The sequence below is a fragment of the Lepisosteus oculatus genome, chromosome 10, assembly GCF_040954835.1.
Source record: "Lepisosteus oculatus isolate fLepOcu1 chromosome 10, fLepOcu1.hap2, whole genome shotgun sequence".
NCBI lineage: Eukaryota > Metazoa > Chordata > Actinopteri > Semionotiformes > Lepisosteidae > Lepisosteus > Lepisosteus oculatus.
The window spans coordinates 7,877,306-7,893,433 of record NC_090705.1 but is presented as its reverse complement, the minus strand read 5'-3'; the positions used below and the strand labels follow the sequence as shown (position 1 = coordinate 7,893,433).

General features: G+C 42.6%; 1 protein-coding gene across 6 annotated transcripts in view; it reads left to right on the top strand.

Moving 5' to 3' along the window:
• The window catches only part of spire1a (spire-type actin nucleation factor 1a), a 74,729-nt gene that overhangs the window by 16,239 nt on the left and 42,362 nt on the right, over window positions 1-16,128 (top strand). For all 6 annotated transcript variants that reach the window (XM_015357994.2, XM_015358000.2, XM_015357996.2 and 3 more), the window contains exon 3: window positions 15,256-15,492. In XM_015357994.2, the coding sequence (XP_015213480.2) occupies window positions 15,256-15,492 (237 nt within the window). The remainder of the gene's footprint in view (window positions 1-15,255; window positions 15,493-16,128) is intronic.

Below are 16,128 nucleotides of genomic sequence, written 5' to 3'. Positions count from 1 at the left end.
CCAGTGATGGAATTGCTTCCCATCCAGGATGTATCCTGTCTTGTGCCCGTTGCTTGCTGGGATAGGCTGTGACCCTGAATTGGATAAAGTGGTTTGAAGATGGATATAGTTGCCACATTTGGGGGGGGGGGTGTGATTTACATTGCGAGAGAGGAGTGCTGTCCCTCTTCTGCTCTACGTGCAGTAAGTGAAGGTGCTGGACATTGGCACAGCTGTGCCAGCCCAAGGAGTCTCTTTCCAGTGTGAATAACTGAACTCCACTTTGTAGGCTGCTTATTTCAAGTATACATTTACCGAATGCGAAGGGGTGAAAAGCTAGTAAATGACTTTAAAAAAGAGCATCAGTCTTTTAGAGATGATGAGGTGGAATAATAATCCTTATGGATTAAGGCAATACCCTGTCACAATTTTAAGAAAGTCATCATACTGATATTTTATTGTAATTACCACGGTCTTTTTTTTTCTAGTTGCCTTCAATGCTTGTTTGACCTTTTCACTGCAATGCAGTACTTTTTGAGTGGGTTCCCTGCCATCCATTTCATGATGCAATAGAACATATAGAAGTATGCGCATCCTCTTCGGAAGCTGGAGTGAATCATTTTCACTGTGTTGCAGTGAAAAGGCAAACCCGTGCTACTATACGAGGTGCAACTGGCTAATCAAATTATATAACCCTAATAATCTCTGTGAGCTGTTGGACTCAGCTGCAGTGTTTGATGTAGCCTTTGAGTTTGTATTATCCTGTGAGACCTAACAATCTTGAGAGGTTAATCTTTTAAAGACTCACAGGGGTCCAAAGAATATGGAGCTGTTTGGTCCTGCAGAATCATGACGCACCTGACAGTGTGATAGCAGGAAGACGTAAGAGTGCCTGTGTATAACATTCTATCACAGGGCTGGTGCAGGACTGGGCACCTGAAGGAGCTGTTTAAGCTACAGCTGTCTGCAGGCACAATTTAATAAGACCAGACTGAGCCAAACTGATGCTTGCTGGAATGTGTGTGGGGGTTTCCTCAAAACACTGAAAGTGATACCCCAGAATTTTCCCTTCTTTTGTGTTGCCCGTGTTGAATGAGCTGAGTCAGGAATGTGGGTGGATGGATTTTGGATAGTATCCTTAAATTGCTTCAGCACAAGACAGTTGGCTATCTTTGACTATGCGCACCAGCTGTGTTCTGGGCAGGCTGAACCAGGCTGACTTGCCTTGAAATTGCTTCCCAGTCAAACGATTTCTGTTGGTGGAGCTGCGGTGGCATTGAGGCAGATCTGCAGACGGTGTTCTCTAGTGGAAAGGGCCTGTCAGTGAGCCTAAGCCCCCCTCCCCCTCACCCTGGTGGAGAAGCTTGATCATTTCACCTGGGTGCTTTTAATGTTTAAACCTTCATGCTACATCAGACTACATAGTAACAAGGCCCTTCAAACATTTTCCTTGAGAATATAATCCAGCAAGAGTGAAAGCTAAAACTGAATGTTTTAAGAAAGAAAACTAGTTACTGACACAGGAATTGCAGATCTGTTCTTCTAACTGACCTGTTTGATCTGAAATTAGATGGATCTGTATTGGTGATCAGAGACCTTGGAGGCGTGGACTTTTCAGTGACACAGAGCCTCGAGGCTCTGATGAACAAGACTGATGTTCTGCCTGAGAGCTGATTCCTGAGCCACTCCCTGCTCTTTTGTGAAAGACAAAAAGATATTTCATCTCCTATAGTCTACAGTATGTAGAGTGTGCCACATGTTATAATGTTTACCAAATGTTTCTTTCACTATTCACGATAAACATTTTTCCTCATGACCCTTCTTTCATGCAGTAGTTTAATTTGTGTTGTCTTTTGCATGACTCTTGGAAGTTCTCTGAAGATGAAGGTTGGACCTGTAATGGAAAACTCCTGAATTCTAAGGACCCATTTTGAAAGTGGCTGGGCATCCCCCTCCAGAAGATTAACTATATTGTAATTGTTCTTCTGTATTTGATTGTACCTCTGAACAGTTCATGAGCAAAAGACTTTCTCCTTTAGGAGAAAGTGCATATTTGCATTTCATTCAGTTGTTACGCATTTGGAGTTACCCAGAATGAACCAAGGACTGAATAACAATTTGCTGTTCTGAAAAAGTTGTTTTGTGCTAAATTATAAAAAGATGGTGCAGCAAAACAGGGGCATAAGTGCTTTAAACGTGCACAATGATGATTCAGCCTGTGGGGACACCTACCTCTTATGTACACAGTTCCAACTGAAGCAGCTAGTTAGCAGTTAGTTTTACACCGTGGAAACAGTGAGAAATGGGCTGAATGGCCTCTTGTTTCTAACCTTTCTCATGTTCGAACAACTTGCAAAGGGCAAAAGGACTACCAGACTGAGTCAACGAGCAGCATCCAGATCAAGAGCTTAAAAAAATAGTACCTCTGTTACTTGTGTGGTATGCCAAGAATCTTTAAAAGCTGACCATAATGGTTGTTTGTCAGTCTCCTTAATTCAATGGAGAGTTGAAAGAACTGAGAGTACAGCTGTGTTCAGCAGTCTGGGGTCCTGCAGGGATACGAAAGAAGTTAGCTTCCTCTGTCTTCATGGAGAGAGTGAGAGACCTAGCAGAGCTGCTATTGTACGTTGTGTGCCATTCTAAAAGTGCACGGCAATAGCCACAGATTTTGGGATTATTTTTCTTCCTTTCTGTGGAGTGCTGCATTTGGTTTGAGCATCGGGAGGTTTTAAAGAAAAGCCTTAACTTCTGTCGCAGTAATATATATTCACTTCACTTACACAAGGGCATTGCCTGACTCCTCTGTCACATGTTTTTCTGAAGAAACGTTGCAATTCCATTCTCTCCTTAACTTGCTTTTTAAGTGCTTGGTACTGGACTTTATTTCTCTTAAAACATTTATATGTACTTTTAAGAATGAAACGAGTAAGGAAATGATGCTGTATCAAACGCTCCAATGCTTAAATTCACATGTGAAGGAGGGAGATTTTGAAACCCATGCAACTTTTTAATTGCTGTTCGCAACCCACTCGAGATGAGTTAGCCTTAATAAGAACTGAGCTGGAACAAAGCCCAGGCAAGATGTGCTCTCGGCTACAGTCCGGAGAACGCACTGCTCTAAACCTCCTCTTCCTGATCCCGGGCCTGAAGGCCTGGCTACTGGCTGTCATTCCAGCTGAGCGATCGGTTGTCGAATTGAGCCGAAGAGCTTTGTTTTGACCTTTTCAGTGGTTTTCTGTCCTTAAACAGGTGGAGATGGTTCTTGCAGTTACAATAATTTGGAACTTTTTAAGACGGCTCATTTGGGGGGGGGGGAACTCCAGGAGGACTAGTTGGATGTCAAGGACTAGGGCTGGGAACCATTGCCATCAACAGATGAAAGAGTAGTTCAATTCATACATTTGTTGCAGGGAATAGGCGTTGGGGCAGACCTCTTTATGACTTAAGAGGTCAACAAACTAAAATAAAACGTTTCTTTGTGAGCCCAATTAGGCGCACAGTTTTTAAAAAAAGAACAAAATATACTAAGCATAAAAAAATGTCATGCCCCGGAAATATTGGTCATGTTGCAATATCAGATGATCATCGGACTGCCTGATAAATTGAATTACTCATCTGTCCGAGTTGAGGCTAGTTTTGTAACGCGGCTGGTTGTTACTGTAAGAGAACATCCTCTGTGTACGGTGAGAGACTGAAGCGCTGTGCTTCAGAACAGGCACCAGGGTCACTTTGGCTCCTGCTGTTCTGTGTTTCTTGTTCGTGTTTCGAAGTGGCTTAGATGCTCCTTCTTGTTTTGAGGAGCTGTTCATCAGTTTTATCTCCGGTTGAGTTAAATATATCCTGGAGCATTTTTTTTTTCTAGTATGTTTGAATGGAAGCCTAGTGAAGAGATGTTCCTTACTTAAGAGTGTGTTGGGAATATGGTTTAGACCGCGTGCGGGGGGGTTGAATGAGAACATGGCAGCAAAATGTTCAGCATATTAGCCAGGTGGCCTGTGAAATGTCAGAAAACTGGCATTCTAGTAAAGCACACCACTTGTGTGCCACCTGGGCGCACGCAGCAAAGACTGCTCTCCGAATCTGAGGGATTTCTGTGCAACCTGGGACGTGATGACTGAATCTATTGCTGGAAACGGTGCCAGGTCAGGCTGTAATGACTGCAGTGTGTTCTGGGGGTATTCTAGAGTGTAACGAAATACTGACAGAGTGTAACAAAGAAGGGATTCTTCATCTTGGCCTTCTGTGTCTCGTGATTCCCAGACCAGGGAGTCTCTAGACCAACCCTTGTGTGTCCAGTGTGAAGAAGTTCTGTTTTGTCAAATATTTCCTTCTTATGTCACCATTTTTGTTTTTAGTGACTGATCTGTTTGAGGAAAAGGAGCACTTCTGTATCAGATTTGTAGTCGTAATTTAGATTCTGTGACTTAATTTTGTGCTGTTTTGTTTATTTAGTGCCTGGTATTTTTAAAGTGTTTTTCTGTGCTAACGTGACGACTTACCTTATTATTAAGGCCTGCACATTTTTTGTGGTGTAACAACCCTTTAAACTTGCCTTTTGTAGAAGATTTTTATTGTTTTTAACCTGGAAATCAGGCATATTGTAGAAATCTGACTCTTCTGGGGTCATTACTCCTGACCTGGCTTGAGTGAATTTTAAATACCCTTGTTGTACATGACACCTCAAAAATACTGCATTTGAAGGGCAGGGATAACATCCTCAGGAATAGCCACTGGGCCAAAAGGTAAACTCGTAAACCCTCAATCATGGTATTAACACAGGGCTAACCCTCTGTAACACTGTAATTGAGGGCGTTGTGGGGAAATACACCTTGTGTGTGTCTCCTTCAGTATTGACTGGAAACAGCCATTTATGTCACAATTTAACTCATCTCAGACCTGGACTGGACTGAACTCTTTGTGTCCATCCCTAAGCAAGGTGAGTTGCTTTTCACTTCCCAACTCTGAGAGATTTTGCCTTCAGAGTCCTTCCAGCCCAGTTTATAATTAAGCTGTTCCCAGGTCCTGTTTGCAGGACCAGAATGCACATTAGATTCCCAGATGATTGCGTATGTAATTGCGCGTTTATTTTGTTCTTGAATGAGACATCACAGCAGTGTTCTTTTCCACAGACTGGTAGTTTACAATAATCGCAATCGCAGTGTTTAAAATAATTGTGGTTAGTAATTGGATAAAAGTATTTAATGACGCAAAAGGGAAGTGCACAGTTTTAGCTAAAGTGGGATATGTTGAAGATTGCCTTTTATTGGAGGGTATATAGTCCTGGAATGGAATATGTAAAATCACCAAGAGTGTAGAATGCTGGATATTTCACTCTTTATCTGAATCTGGCTGTGTAGTGTGAAGAGCATCATTCTCAAATCTGCTGCATTACACACGTGGGCATCTCCCTACTGCTGCTGCACACCGAAGAAAAAACACAGAGTTCAAATTAACTACAGGTACACGAACAACAGGGGCCCGACTAGCTCTGTTGGTAGAGCATGAGACTCATCATCTCAGGGTAGTGGGTTCGTGTCCCCCGTCAGGCGCCAGGTCCTCCATGCTGGAGGTCGGGCACAAGGCTGACAACCCTGTCCTGTAAAATATGAATGTTACGGTAACTGTAACAGATGTTGCTGCCCCTGCATGCCGGAAGGCATAGCAGGCAGCCATCCACATAAACAACAGCAAACAAAAGCAGGGAAATGCATCTACTGTATAGGTCTGTGTCTGCAGAGATGGGCAGGGCCTTTTGGATACTGCAGGCAGCTCCAACAATGCAAGAGGAGATGAAAGGGGCTCGGCTCAGGCGATGTGGGTGCCTTGGATTATGGGAGTCTTCCATGGGGAGTAGGAGGGAAACAGAGGAGAGGTGGAAGGAGGCGCCGAGAGACAGTGTTAAGTGAGAGGGGCGTGCGACCTCAGGGTGAGGAGTTGAAGACTTGCAAAGCGGACATGCTCAAGGGCCAGACGAGAGAAACGGGGGGAAAAATGTGCCAACTTTACAGCCCTGCTCTTTAAAGCTAAACAGAAGCTGGCCTTAGATTAAAAGAACAATTGCAGAAAAAGCACAGACCTGTTGTAGGGACCCCAGATCAGACACGAGCAGTTATTCTCTTTATCAGACTTGTGACCGGAAACCTATGAAAATAAGTACTGTTACTCGGCTTTAATTTAAGCTGAGTATGCTTCTGCGCTATACCATTTCTCCTCTGTTGTGGTGCGCTGTCTCTCAGCACTGGCTTTGAATTTGAAAATACCCAGAGTGCTGCCTTCCTCCCCGTCTCCATTTGAATTCAAGAGTCGATTTCACATGGGAAACTAAATGTTGTCTTGTAGAGAATATCGGTTGCGTTTTTAGACATCAATGGGACCTTTGTGAGCTTGAGCTGCAATGTTATAAAGTTTCTGAGTGCAGGCTCTCCAAGGTGGCATGCGTTCCATGTTGCTTTTCCAAGTTGTGATGGGAGGCTGCAGAACCAAAATATTTGTTAGATAGTAAATTAATTAGGTAACATCCTGCAAACATGTAGATTGTTAAACCTTTGGAAAGAGATGTGTAAACCACTGTAAAAGAAGGGCTAGTTAGTAATGGTGACAGTGTTTTTAAAATCGTTTGAAGCTGATGCCTCTCTCTTGCTGAAAGGTGAAGGTATCTGTCATTGTGTTTTGTAACATGTAACGATAAATTACACCGTACAAGTCTGAAACGGTAGGAATGGGTTTTCTGTTGTTCGGTAAACTACCATCTTGTGCGATAAAGCAATCGCAGATTAAAATTTACGTAAAAACCCTTCTCTTTTAAAAAGGAATAGTGTTGTTAATGCATACAAAGTTACAAATGAGAGGACGTCACTTGAACCACCAAGCTCGTATGATTGCTAATTGATCCAAGGATCTTATCGGGATGTTTTCTGGATGAAGTCAGGGTATCGGCTTTGTTAACGTGGCTGGTTAGCTTGTTCCAGATTCCCACTACCCTTTGTGTGGCAAATACTGCCTTCTGTTTTTAGATTTAAACGGCACTTCCATCTTGTTTTCACTTGATTGAAAGAGCTCATCTCAAAAACCTAAAAGATGTTTTTAGTTAGTAAGAGTGGAACAATCCTTTGACCTCTGGAATACATCCTTTTCACTCTTCTGTGGACTAATTCAAAATTATTTTTTCTTCTTTGTAACATGGTGACCGCATTTGTACAAAACTGCTGAAGTGTGGCCTACCTAGTGCATTATTCAGTTTTGTCAAAACATCCTTTGCTTTAAACTCTCCACTTCCACCTGTCTGAATGTTTGTTCATGTTTGAAAGCATTGGTAAGGGAAGTTACTATATGTTGGTACTACTCTGACAGGAAGTAATCTTTAGCGACTTTTGGTATTTGTTTTAGCCAGGTTTGGTGTCTGCTATTCTGAGGAATTTGAGACCTGTGTAAATGTTTGTACAGAAGTGCTTGTCTGAGGTGTTGCAAGGAGACCAGAGCAATAGTGGAAAAATGCAGAACTACTGCAAGAGGTTCATCTATATTTATATGGAATTAAAAAAATGTTACCTGAAGTCCTAATGGAGCTGATAGTTTTGATTTAATATCAAACGTTTGTTGCTGGCATCTCTTAAGAATTTGAACTCTATATTTGGTGCATTGGGGATATAGCGTACAGTGGGAAGATTTGGTACAGTGGGTATATATGGTATACTGGGTGCACTCTCTGGAATAGGTTTGTCCATGTGTGTACAGTTTTGTAGTTTTCAGTTGTTATGAGCGTGACCTGCGCACCATTACTTACTATGTTTTCTAATAGGAAGACTGTAAACTGTTACTAACCTGGCTGGTAATTGTCATGTGGGTGTTGATCAGACTTCGAGAAGCCCTGCAGAAATTTCACTCCGCTACACATAATGGAGATCGGACTCTTTGAAGCAGAACCGGAGATGAAACGTAGGAGCCCGGACCAGTGTAATGGAGCACCCCGGATCCACGGGCGCACCTGCTGTTCTTTGCCGTAGGGTTACTAGCTGGCACCCATTGTTCCCATCATTCCCTCTCTTCCCACTGTTCACTGCTCAAGGGGGGTGGGGGGCAAGTGTGTAACTGCAGTCTGTGTAGAATCAGCTACAGCTCCTGCCTCGTCTCTGACCGAGGGCCCAAGGCTGGCCTCTCTTGTTCACAGGGCAGGGTTTGCACAGGTGACATCTCCCCTCATCATGAGCTTACTGGGATAGACTTCCCGGAAGTGCAAATGCTATTATATACGTGGGAATTCAGTTTACTTGTGCTTCGTCTTTCAGCTACCCCACATGCCTGACATTTCTGTTCTGTTATATGTTGATGCAGAACTGTGCTCTAGTCAGTGCTTTAGGCCTTGACTAAGCTGTAATGTAGCCCAAACCGAAATATTGGACTTCAACTCCGTGATCATGAGAGAAGAAGAAACACAGCCAGGTGCCAGTCCTTAAAATCATCTATTATAGCCTTCGAGACTCAGCCTTGCGCATCACTTCTCTTTTTTTTACTCTTCATGGTGGTGCAAAGCCAGTCTTCCCGCATGCTGTCTGTTTTGTTTATTGTGAAGTGTTTAGGCGCAGACAGAAATGCGATGCCTTGCGCTGTCTGCCAGTTGGAATCCTGACCCCAGGGAGTCGGAATACGCTGTGCTAGTGGTTCCCAGCCGTGGTCCTGGAGGAGTACTGTCACTGCTGATTGTCGTTCCATCGGCGCTCCGCATCTCCAGTGCTGATCGATTCCGTCATTGATTTGCTTGCTTTGCATAGACTTTTGTTGAACTTGTTTGTCCTCTCAGTCCTGAGTGTCAAAAAGCTCTGACTTCAAGGGTATTCTTTCCAACAACTTCAGTCAGCAGCACTTGATGCAGCCTCTTATCAACCTAAGGGGCATTATTTCTGACTAAACAGCTCTTCCTAGTGGAACAGCTGATGATGGACTGACACGTGGGAGGGACAGTGAATCAGGCATGCCCACAGTGGGAGTGACACTGTATGAGACACCCGTAATTGCAGTCTTTCCTTCTGCAGAGGTCCGATTTGTATCGTCTCAAGCAGCGCACCTGAACGTGGACTCAGGAACTGGTACAGGGTTCATACCAATTACAAGTACCAACAAAATCAAATTCTCACATATGCCCCGAACGGGGAAAACTGCAATCGGTGAGCCTGTGATTGAGGATTGAGCTGGAAACAGAAGATGGTGTTCCTGCAGGAGGAGGGTTGTGATCCATGGAAATGGAAAACCTGTGTGTGGAGCCTCTTCAGCACACTGAGCCTCATTCATTTCCTCACAGGTTCACTTTTGTACAGCGACATACGGGCCAAGCACTAACACAGAGCCCGGATAACAGTAATCCTTTTGATTTGTGGGGGATTTGGTCCAGATGAGAGAGATTTAGAGAACTTAAATTGCAGTGCTGCATATCCTGCATTTATTCACCTCGGCTTCTTTCCTCTCTCCCTCCTTTTGAGAAGTCCTCCAATTACATTCAGTGATTCGAGGCTTTTAGTAAAGGCCCAGTGTATGCTGTATATGTGGAGCAAATTGGTATCCAAAGCTTTCATCACACATTTTGAAAACGATAAATTGGTTGCACTAATTTACTGCACCGAAGGAAACATAATTCAGTCCCGGTGTTTGTCCTAAGGAAATCAATGTGCCAAATGGCTGCTTTTCAGTCCTGCTTACGAGGTAAATGCCACAGAAATCCGAAGCCTAGATTGTTTACCAGTTTTTTACCAGTCCTGGTTTTCCTTCCCTTAGTGCTAATGGGAATAACAGTAATCCAAATTAACCCTAATAATCTTAAATTTCTGAAGCAAAGAACCACAGGTGTGCCCATGGATCAGGGGTGCTCACATACACTGTTCTGAGTTCCTACATTTCATCTCTGGTTCTGCTTCAAAGAGTCCGATCTCCATTATGTGTAGCAGAGCGAAATCTCTGCAGGGCTTCTCGAAGTCTGGTCAACATCCAGACCTCATCCAGAGTGCTGGAAGGCGGTGCAAGGTCTCTTCAGCTGTTCACAGGGCTCATCCGAAAATAATAGAAATCTTTCTGCCCGGTGCAGAGTTTTTAAAAGACGGCATCAATGAAACTGCGGTTGTGACGGTCTTGTTGCACGAATACAGTGCTACGATTTTCAGAGGCTCAGAAATGAGGCAGTGGAGCCAACCTCCAAGCTTTTGGGTCCAGAGTTCCATCCTGACCTTATAAGGGTCTGTCGCTATGGCATCTGGGTTTTCTCTGGATTCTGATTTCCTCCCTCATCTCAGAGACCCATTGGGTTTAAGATAATTAGTCTCTCTGTTAATTGTTCCTTTACGTGTGTGCCCCCTGTGATTACCAGATGGGTTCTGGTTTGTCCCACCCTAAAAGGGAGTAACCTTTCTGCTTAATGGGTGAATGGTCGTGAAGCTTCATGCGCTTGGTTTTGACTGCAGAGGGCGTCTTTACTTATACTGAGACCTGGGTCCTGTGATTGTCCAGTCTTATCTACTTTCTTTCCTTAAACAGTTTTCTCTCTGGATCCGGAGAGCTTACAAGACTGCTGTTCTCATTTCCATGTTACAGTACTGCAATTAATATTAAACCATACATTTTCCTTCAAGACTCCTGTGTAAAGTCATGCTGCCAAATACCCAGCGCAGCATCCTGGTGTTCTTCACAACGGCATTCCTCTTTCCTGAGTGGGTGTTGTCGATTTTCACACACTCTAAAATCCCCACGGAAACGCTTACTTGAGACATCATGGCCAACCTGTGCTTTGAAATGGAAAAAAAAAATGATTTGATGCTTGGAAATGGTGATAAATGTTTTGCAAGTTCATTTTTTAATGAAATCTCTTTATCAAATTTTAATATTGTTTTTCAATTTAAATAGATACAGTATTCTCCAGCTGCAAAATTGAATTAAGGACCATGACAACAGCCTGCAGTGGTCTATTTCACACCAATACGATGCAGACTTGTCTGATTCATATTTGAGGAAACTAGTGTTCCTTATTATCATTGGAATTGCAGTCCATTAGAAGTGACCACTCATAATTGCAAACAGCTATTTTAGTACCCATAAATGAATAATTAATGCATCATGTTTCTGACATTTAATTAATTCAGAGTGAACCAAGCTCATGGATTGCACAACGAGCAATGCCTATAAATTTAGGATTGTGCTGTTTTTACAACAGCTGATTATCTCTGCCTTCTAGTGCACAGATAAAGCCCATCCTTGTATCTCAAGGGTTTCATTACAGCCAATGGAAAATCTTGAACTAATATTTTAATGTTAGTTCAAACATTGCTTTCATTTAAATGGGCCATTTCACACGAACATTTGCTTAGGTTTGTCATACTCGTAATTTGCCCCTACTTGACATATGAAAAAAGGAAAGACCGTAATATTCTACTAATAGGTTTGAGACAAGTAACTGGAATTACGATTGAGAAAATGATTTAGTTTTCAGTTTAAGTAATGTAATTGTTTTTTGTTCTAGGGTCTGAACATTAGAAGGAGTATCGGAAAAACATACATAGCATCAAACTCTGCACATGCTTCGTGTCAGCTTTCAGCTGTAATGTTGCATACTATTGGATGCAGGAATGTCAGCAAGCGATTTCCCAAAACTTAATCTCAGTTAGCACCTGCAGGCTGCAGTGCAGTGCAATCAGGTGGCCATCAATCACTACAAGCGGTAGTTCTGTGGCTGCTAAACACTATCCAGATCATCTGAGCCTCACCTCCCCACTGACTGCTCTGCTATTCACAATTAACATATCGCTGTTAATTAGTATGTCTTCATCACACCTGCTGATGGCAGCTTCCGTGCACCCTGGACTCATCACTAAAGAGGAGCTGGTCCACTGTGGCCATGTCCACCAGAGGTGTTGCTACAGCGTGCTGATGGAGTGAAGGCGTTGCTCTTTTGAGAAACGGGCAGTTTATTACCTTCATGTTTTTTTGTTTTAGTTTTCACCTGGCCCGATACTCAGACTGTGCCTAATTAACTCTCTCGCATATGACCCCGATTTAGGGTTTCTACAACCGCCAGAGTCATTTGAGCGTGTTGAATAATCAGTTGATCAATACCCTGACAAAAAACAAACAAACGTTTAATCAGTATTAAAAAAAAAAAATACACTTTAATTTTCTTGAAACATATGTGTGCAAAAGTAGAGAAGTTTCTTTTGATGCTTCGTGTATATAGTTCCTGAGTTCACTTTTAGTATTGTAATCCATGGTATGGAAGTAAAATGCTGAGTAAGAAAGTACGTTTTTGTGTTGCCCAGCTTAGAGCTGGGCCAGGTGTCCTCTCTCTGGAGTTACTCTGGTATTCAGGAAAGGGCACGCCTGTTTAAAACAAATGTGCCTTACTAATTGTATCAACAGATAATTACCCTAAGAGCCTTTGTGGAAAGATTTACCAAAGGTGTTCACTGGAAGTCAGCCCTGATAAAAGGTCTTGTGGCTCTACAGCTGTGGTTTGGAGTTCAGTTTGACATTCCAGGCATATGAATCCACCTGCCCAACCCAGGATTAAGTACTGTACATACTGTACAACGTGTATATTCCAACTTGGTTGCACTAGCACCCATTCACAGAAAATTTGGGAGTGCTCCAGAGACTTAACGGTAAAGTAAAAGTAGAATCATCTTGGGGAGCAGTGGTTAACATTTCTACCTTGCAGTGCTGGGGCCCTGTGGGTTCAATGTCTAGAGCGCTACCTGTGTGAAGTGTGTCTGTTCTGCATGCGTTTGCATGGGTTTCCTCCCACAGCCCAAAGACATGCTGGGAAGAGAAGATTGGGTGTGTGCATGTTTGTGTCTGTGTGCCTGCCCTGTCCAGGGTGTATCCTGCCTTGCGCCTGTTGCTTGCTAGGATAGGCTCCTGCTCCCTGCAGCTCTGTATTAGATAAAGAAGTTAGAAGAGGGTTGGATAGATAGAATCAGTGTCCTTTATGCTTCTTCCCAATTCTTGCCCTGTTTTCGCTAGTAGAACTTTTACACCCTCACAGCAGGGATGAGAATGATGTGTGTTGCCTGAAAATATGCAATTTCCAGACTTGGATTTTCTTGCCCTTTTCCCCAAAGCTCCAGCAAGAGATCTAGTTCATGAGTTAGAGCTCTGCTAAAAAAAGACTTCACATCATTTCTATCTTTGTCTAACTGTTTTATAGGAAAATCGTTGTTGCTCTCGAATCAGTCCAGAGAAGAGCAACTACATGCATTCTACTATAATACTAGAAACGCCGTTTTCTCCTTCTTGTTTGTAGATGCCAGGACACATGGGTTTGGTCTCTGTTTAGTTGCTGCAATGACCAGTCCAAACAGTTTAGATGCCCTGTTTAAAGGGCCCCACGCAAATTAATTCATTCTAATTCTGGGAATCCAAGACTGAAATGTGATTATGTGGCTTTTGCTTGTGAAGTTATCCCATGCTATTCTTAGCTCGCAAGCATTTGTCTTGAGCATGATCCCGCAGATTGGCGGCTCCCTGATCAATAGCCATTTCATTATCCCTGGTCTCCAGTTAACCCTTTATGGCCTGGTGGGACTTGGAAGCTCTGCCAGGAAAAAAAGGAAAATGAGCCCCGAATCTGGCTGCCTTCTCTGCCGAGTCAACGCAAGCCAAGTCATTAGAAGAGAGGAGTCGTTATCAGAGTACTGTAGCACTTGACTGAATTAAAGAAAGTTTTTATGTGAATGACATTCATTTCACTATATATGACAAAAACTGCTGGTGCCGCTGGATTTTATTTAAACATCTGAAAATGATTTTTTTGGGGCATATTTTCGCTCTAAAAGGATTAGACAGCTCAGCCCTGATAGAGGTTATTCCTAACCTTAGGACACATGTGAGCATGAAAGTTCTAGTTAAAAAAATGTAGTAATCGCAGTATCCACAGCTTTAACAACAAAACAACACCAAGACGTGACTGACAACATGACTGAAGATAATGACTTCTGTTTCTTCACATTCCCCAAGATGAAGGTTCTTACTGCTGGGCTTCTATTCTGTTCAGGAAGGTTAAAAGCTGCTCTCGGTTAAAAATGTGACAAGGTGTTTACTATACATTGCTAAACACGATGAAAACCTGACCACACAATTTTCGATATTGATGCATATGACAAGTTTCTTAATCTGTATGCTCCATTTCGTATATCTCCTAAAAAATAAGACTGTATGATCTTCCCTGCCAGTGGTAACCAGCAAAGAGTACAGTGGATTTGTGTTTTGAAATTGAAGGTTCTTATCTTTGGATTTTAAATAAAATCTGTTCTTCAGGGTGCTTTTTATTGGTCAGGAAAAGCATCAAATGGGATGATTTTTATTTTACCTGGGAATTGTGTTTTTAAAAGAATATTTAAAAAATATAAAGATTAATTATAAAAAAAATGAATCCAAAAGCTTTCAGTCAATGCTGGCTAATGCACCAGGTTTATGGACATTATGATGGTGAGGATGTGTCCTTAGAGAAAAGATGGGAACAGAATGGGAAAGGTTTGTTTTTTAATAATGATATCCTATTAATCAAATCCAGAAAAATAATACTGAAAAAGCTAGATGTTACACTCTGTAGCTTTGCAGATTCTTATTTAGAGAAACAATAACCACATTCACTCTGAGCACGTTTTCAATCTGGCGTGCTATAGTCACTAATTTCCTTTGTTGGGGTATGATATGTGAAATGCTAATATAAATATTATATTTATTGTCTGTATTTAGTCAAACACCCCCAGTGAATATGGATAAAGAAAAATAAATAGATCACCTGCAATGTGTAATGTTAATTACAGTACCTACTGTTGATATATAGGATGCAAAAGCATACAGTTATATGTAAATGTTAATATCAGTCATGTCTCAAATGCCATTGAAACAGCTGGAGAAAACGTCCTGTCCTGGGGAGAAAGAAAATATCTGGAGCTTGTACAAATGAATCTTGTCCCCACTCCCCAGTGCTCTAGAACACAGCATCACAATATTGTGCATCTCTCTCCATTGCACAGGTATTACAGTAGTGAGTGGCGATTCACACACAGGATGCGCTTTTTTATCTACAAATTGGCTCTACTATTGGTGACTAAGCACTGCAATTAAAAAGAAGATGGGAGCAACAAAAGACTAGTTTGTTACCCATGATGTGCGTTCTGGTCCTCAAGAAACGTCCCTCTTTTCTTTAAGTCTGTGTGTGCGAAATGGACACCCGTGCGAGTCCGCGGCTGTTTCTGCGACTGATGGGCAGGTGTGTGTGTGTCTGTGCCCGGCCTGCAGGTCATCGAGTCGCTGGGCATCATGATCTACAAGGCGCTGGACTACGGGCTGAAAGCGAACGAGGAGCGCGAGCTGAGCCCCACCCTGGAGCAGCTGATCGATCGCATGACCAACATGGCGGAGCAGGAGCCCGATGGCTGTCCGGACGAGGGCTACGAGGCCACCGAGGAGGAAGATGAGGCCGAGGAGGACGCCGGCACCGTGCCCAGCCTCCGGGGCTACAGGGATGTCATCAAGGTAAGGCTTCAGACCTCCACATGCCTGACAGCTGGGCACGCTCCCGCAGTCTGGATTGACAATGTTGAAATGTGTCCAGATACAGGTACCGGTTCAGCACTGGAGAAAAGCATTTCACTGACGTATATTGTACATGTGTAAATACAATGGGGAATAACACACTTCATCTGAAAAGCAATTTCACACATCTCCCTAACTTCATTTAAAACCGTAACCTCCTTTCGCAGACAGCTTGCAACTGTATCCGATTACTTTCCAAAAGGAACTTTCCCCAATACTGTTGATAAGTTTATGTAAGTTTAGAAATTGGATTCTTAGATGCAGTTTAAATGTTGCAGATGAGACAAACTTATTAATTCCATCTGGCTTGATTTGTTTTTGCAAATAGCTCAAGGATACATGAAGCTACAATCTCCTTTTAAAAGGGTTGTGAGTAGAAAACTGTTCAGCCACATTGGAACAGAGCAAAGTTTCTCAATTGGATCTATAAGGGCTTGGTGTCTCAGAGTCTTTTGTTTTTCTGTCCTCTGTGCTTAAAAATATATTTTTCTGTCCAAAGTAAAAGCAGTTTCTGAAAATTGCTCATGTATAGCGCATTTCTAAGTAACCGAGTTTCAGAAATGAGTGACTTCTCCA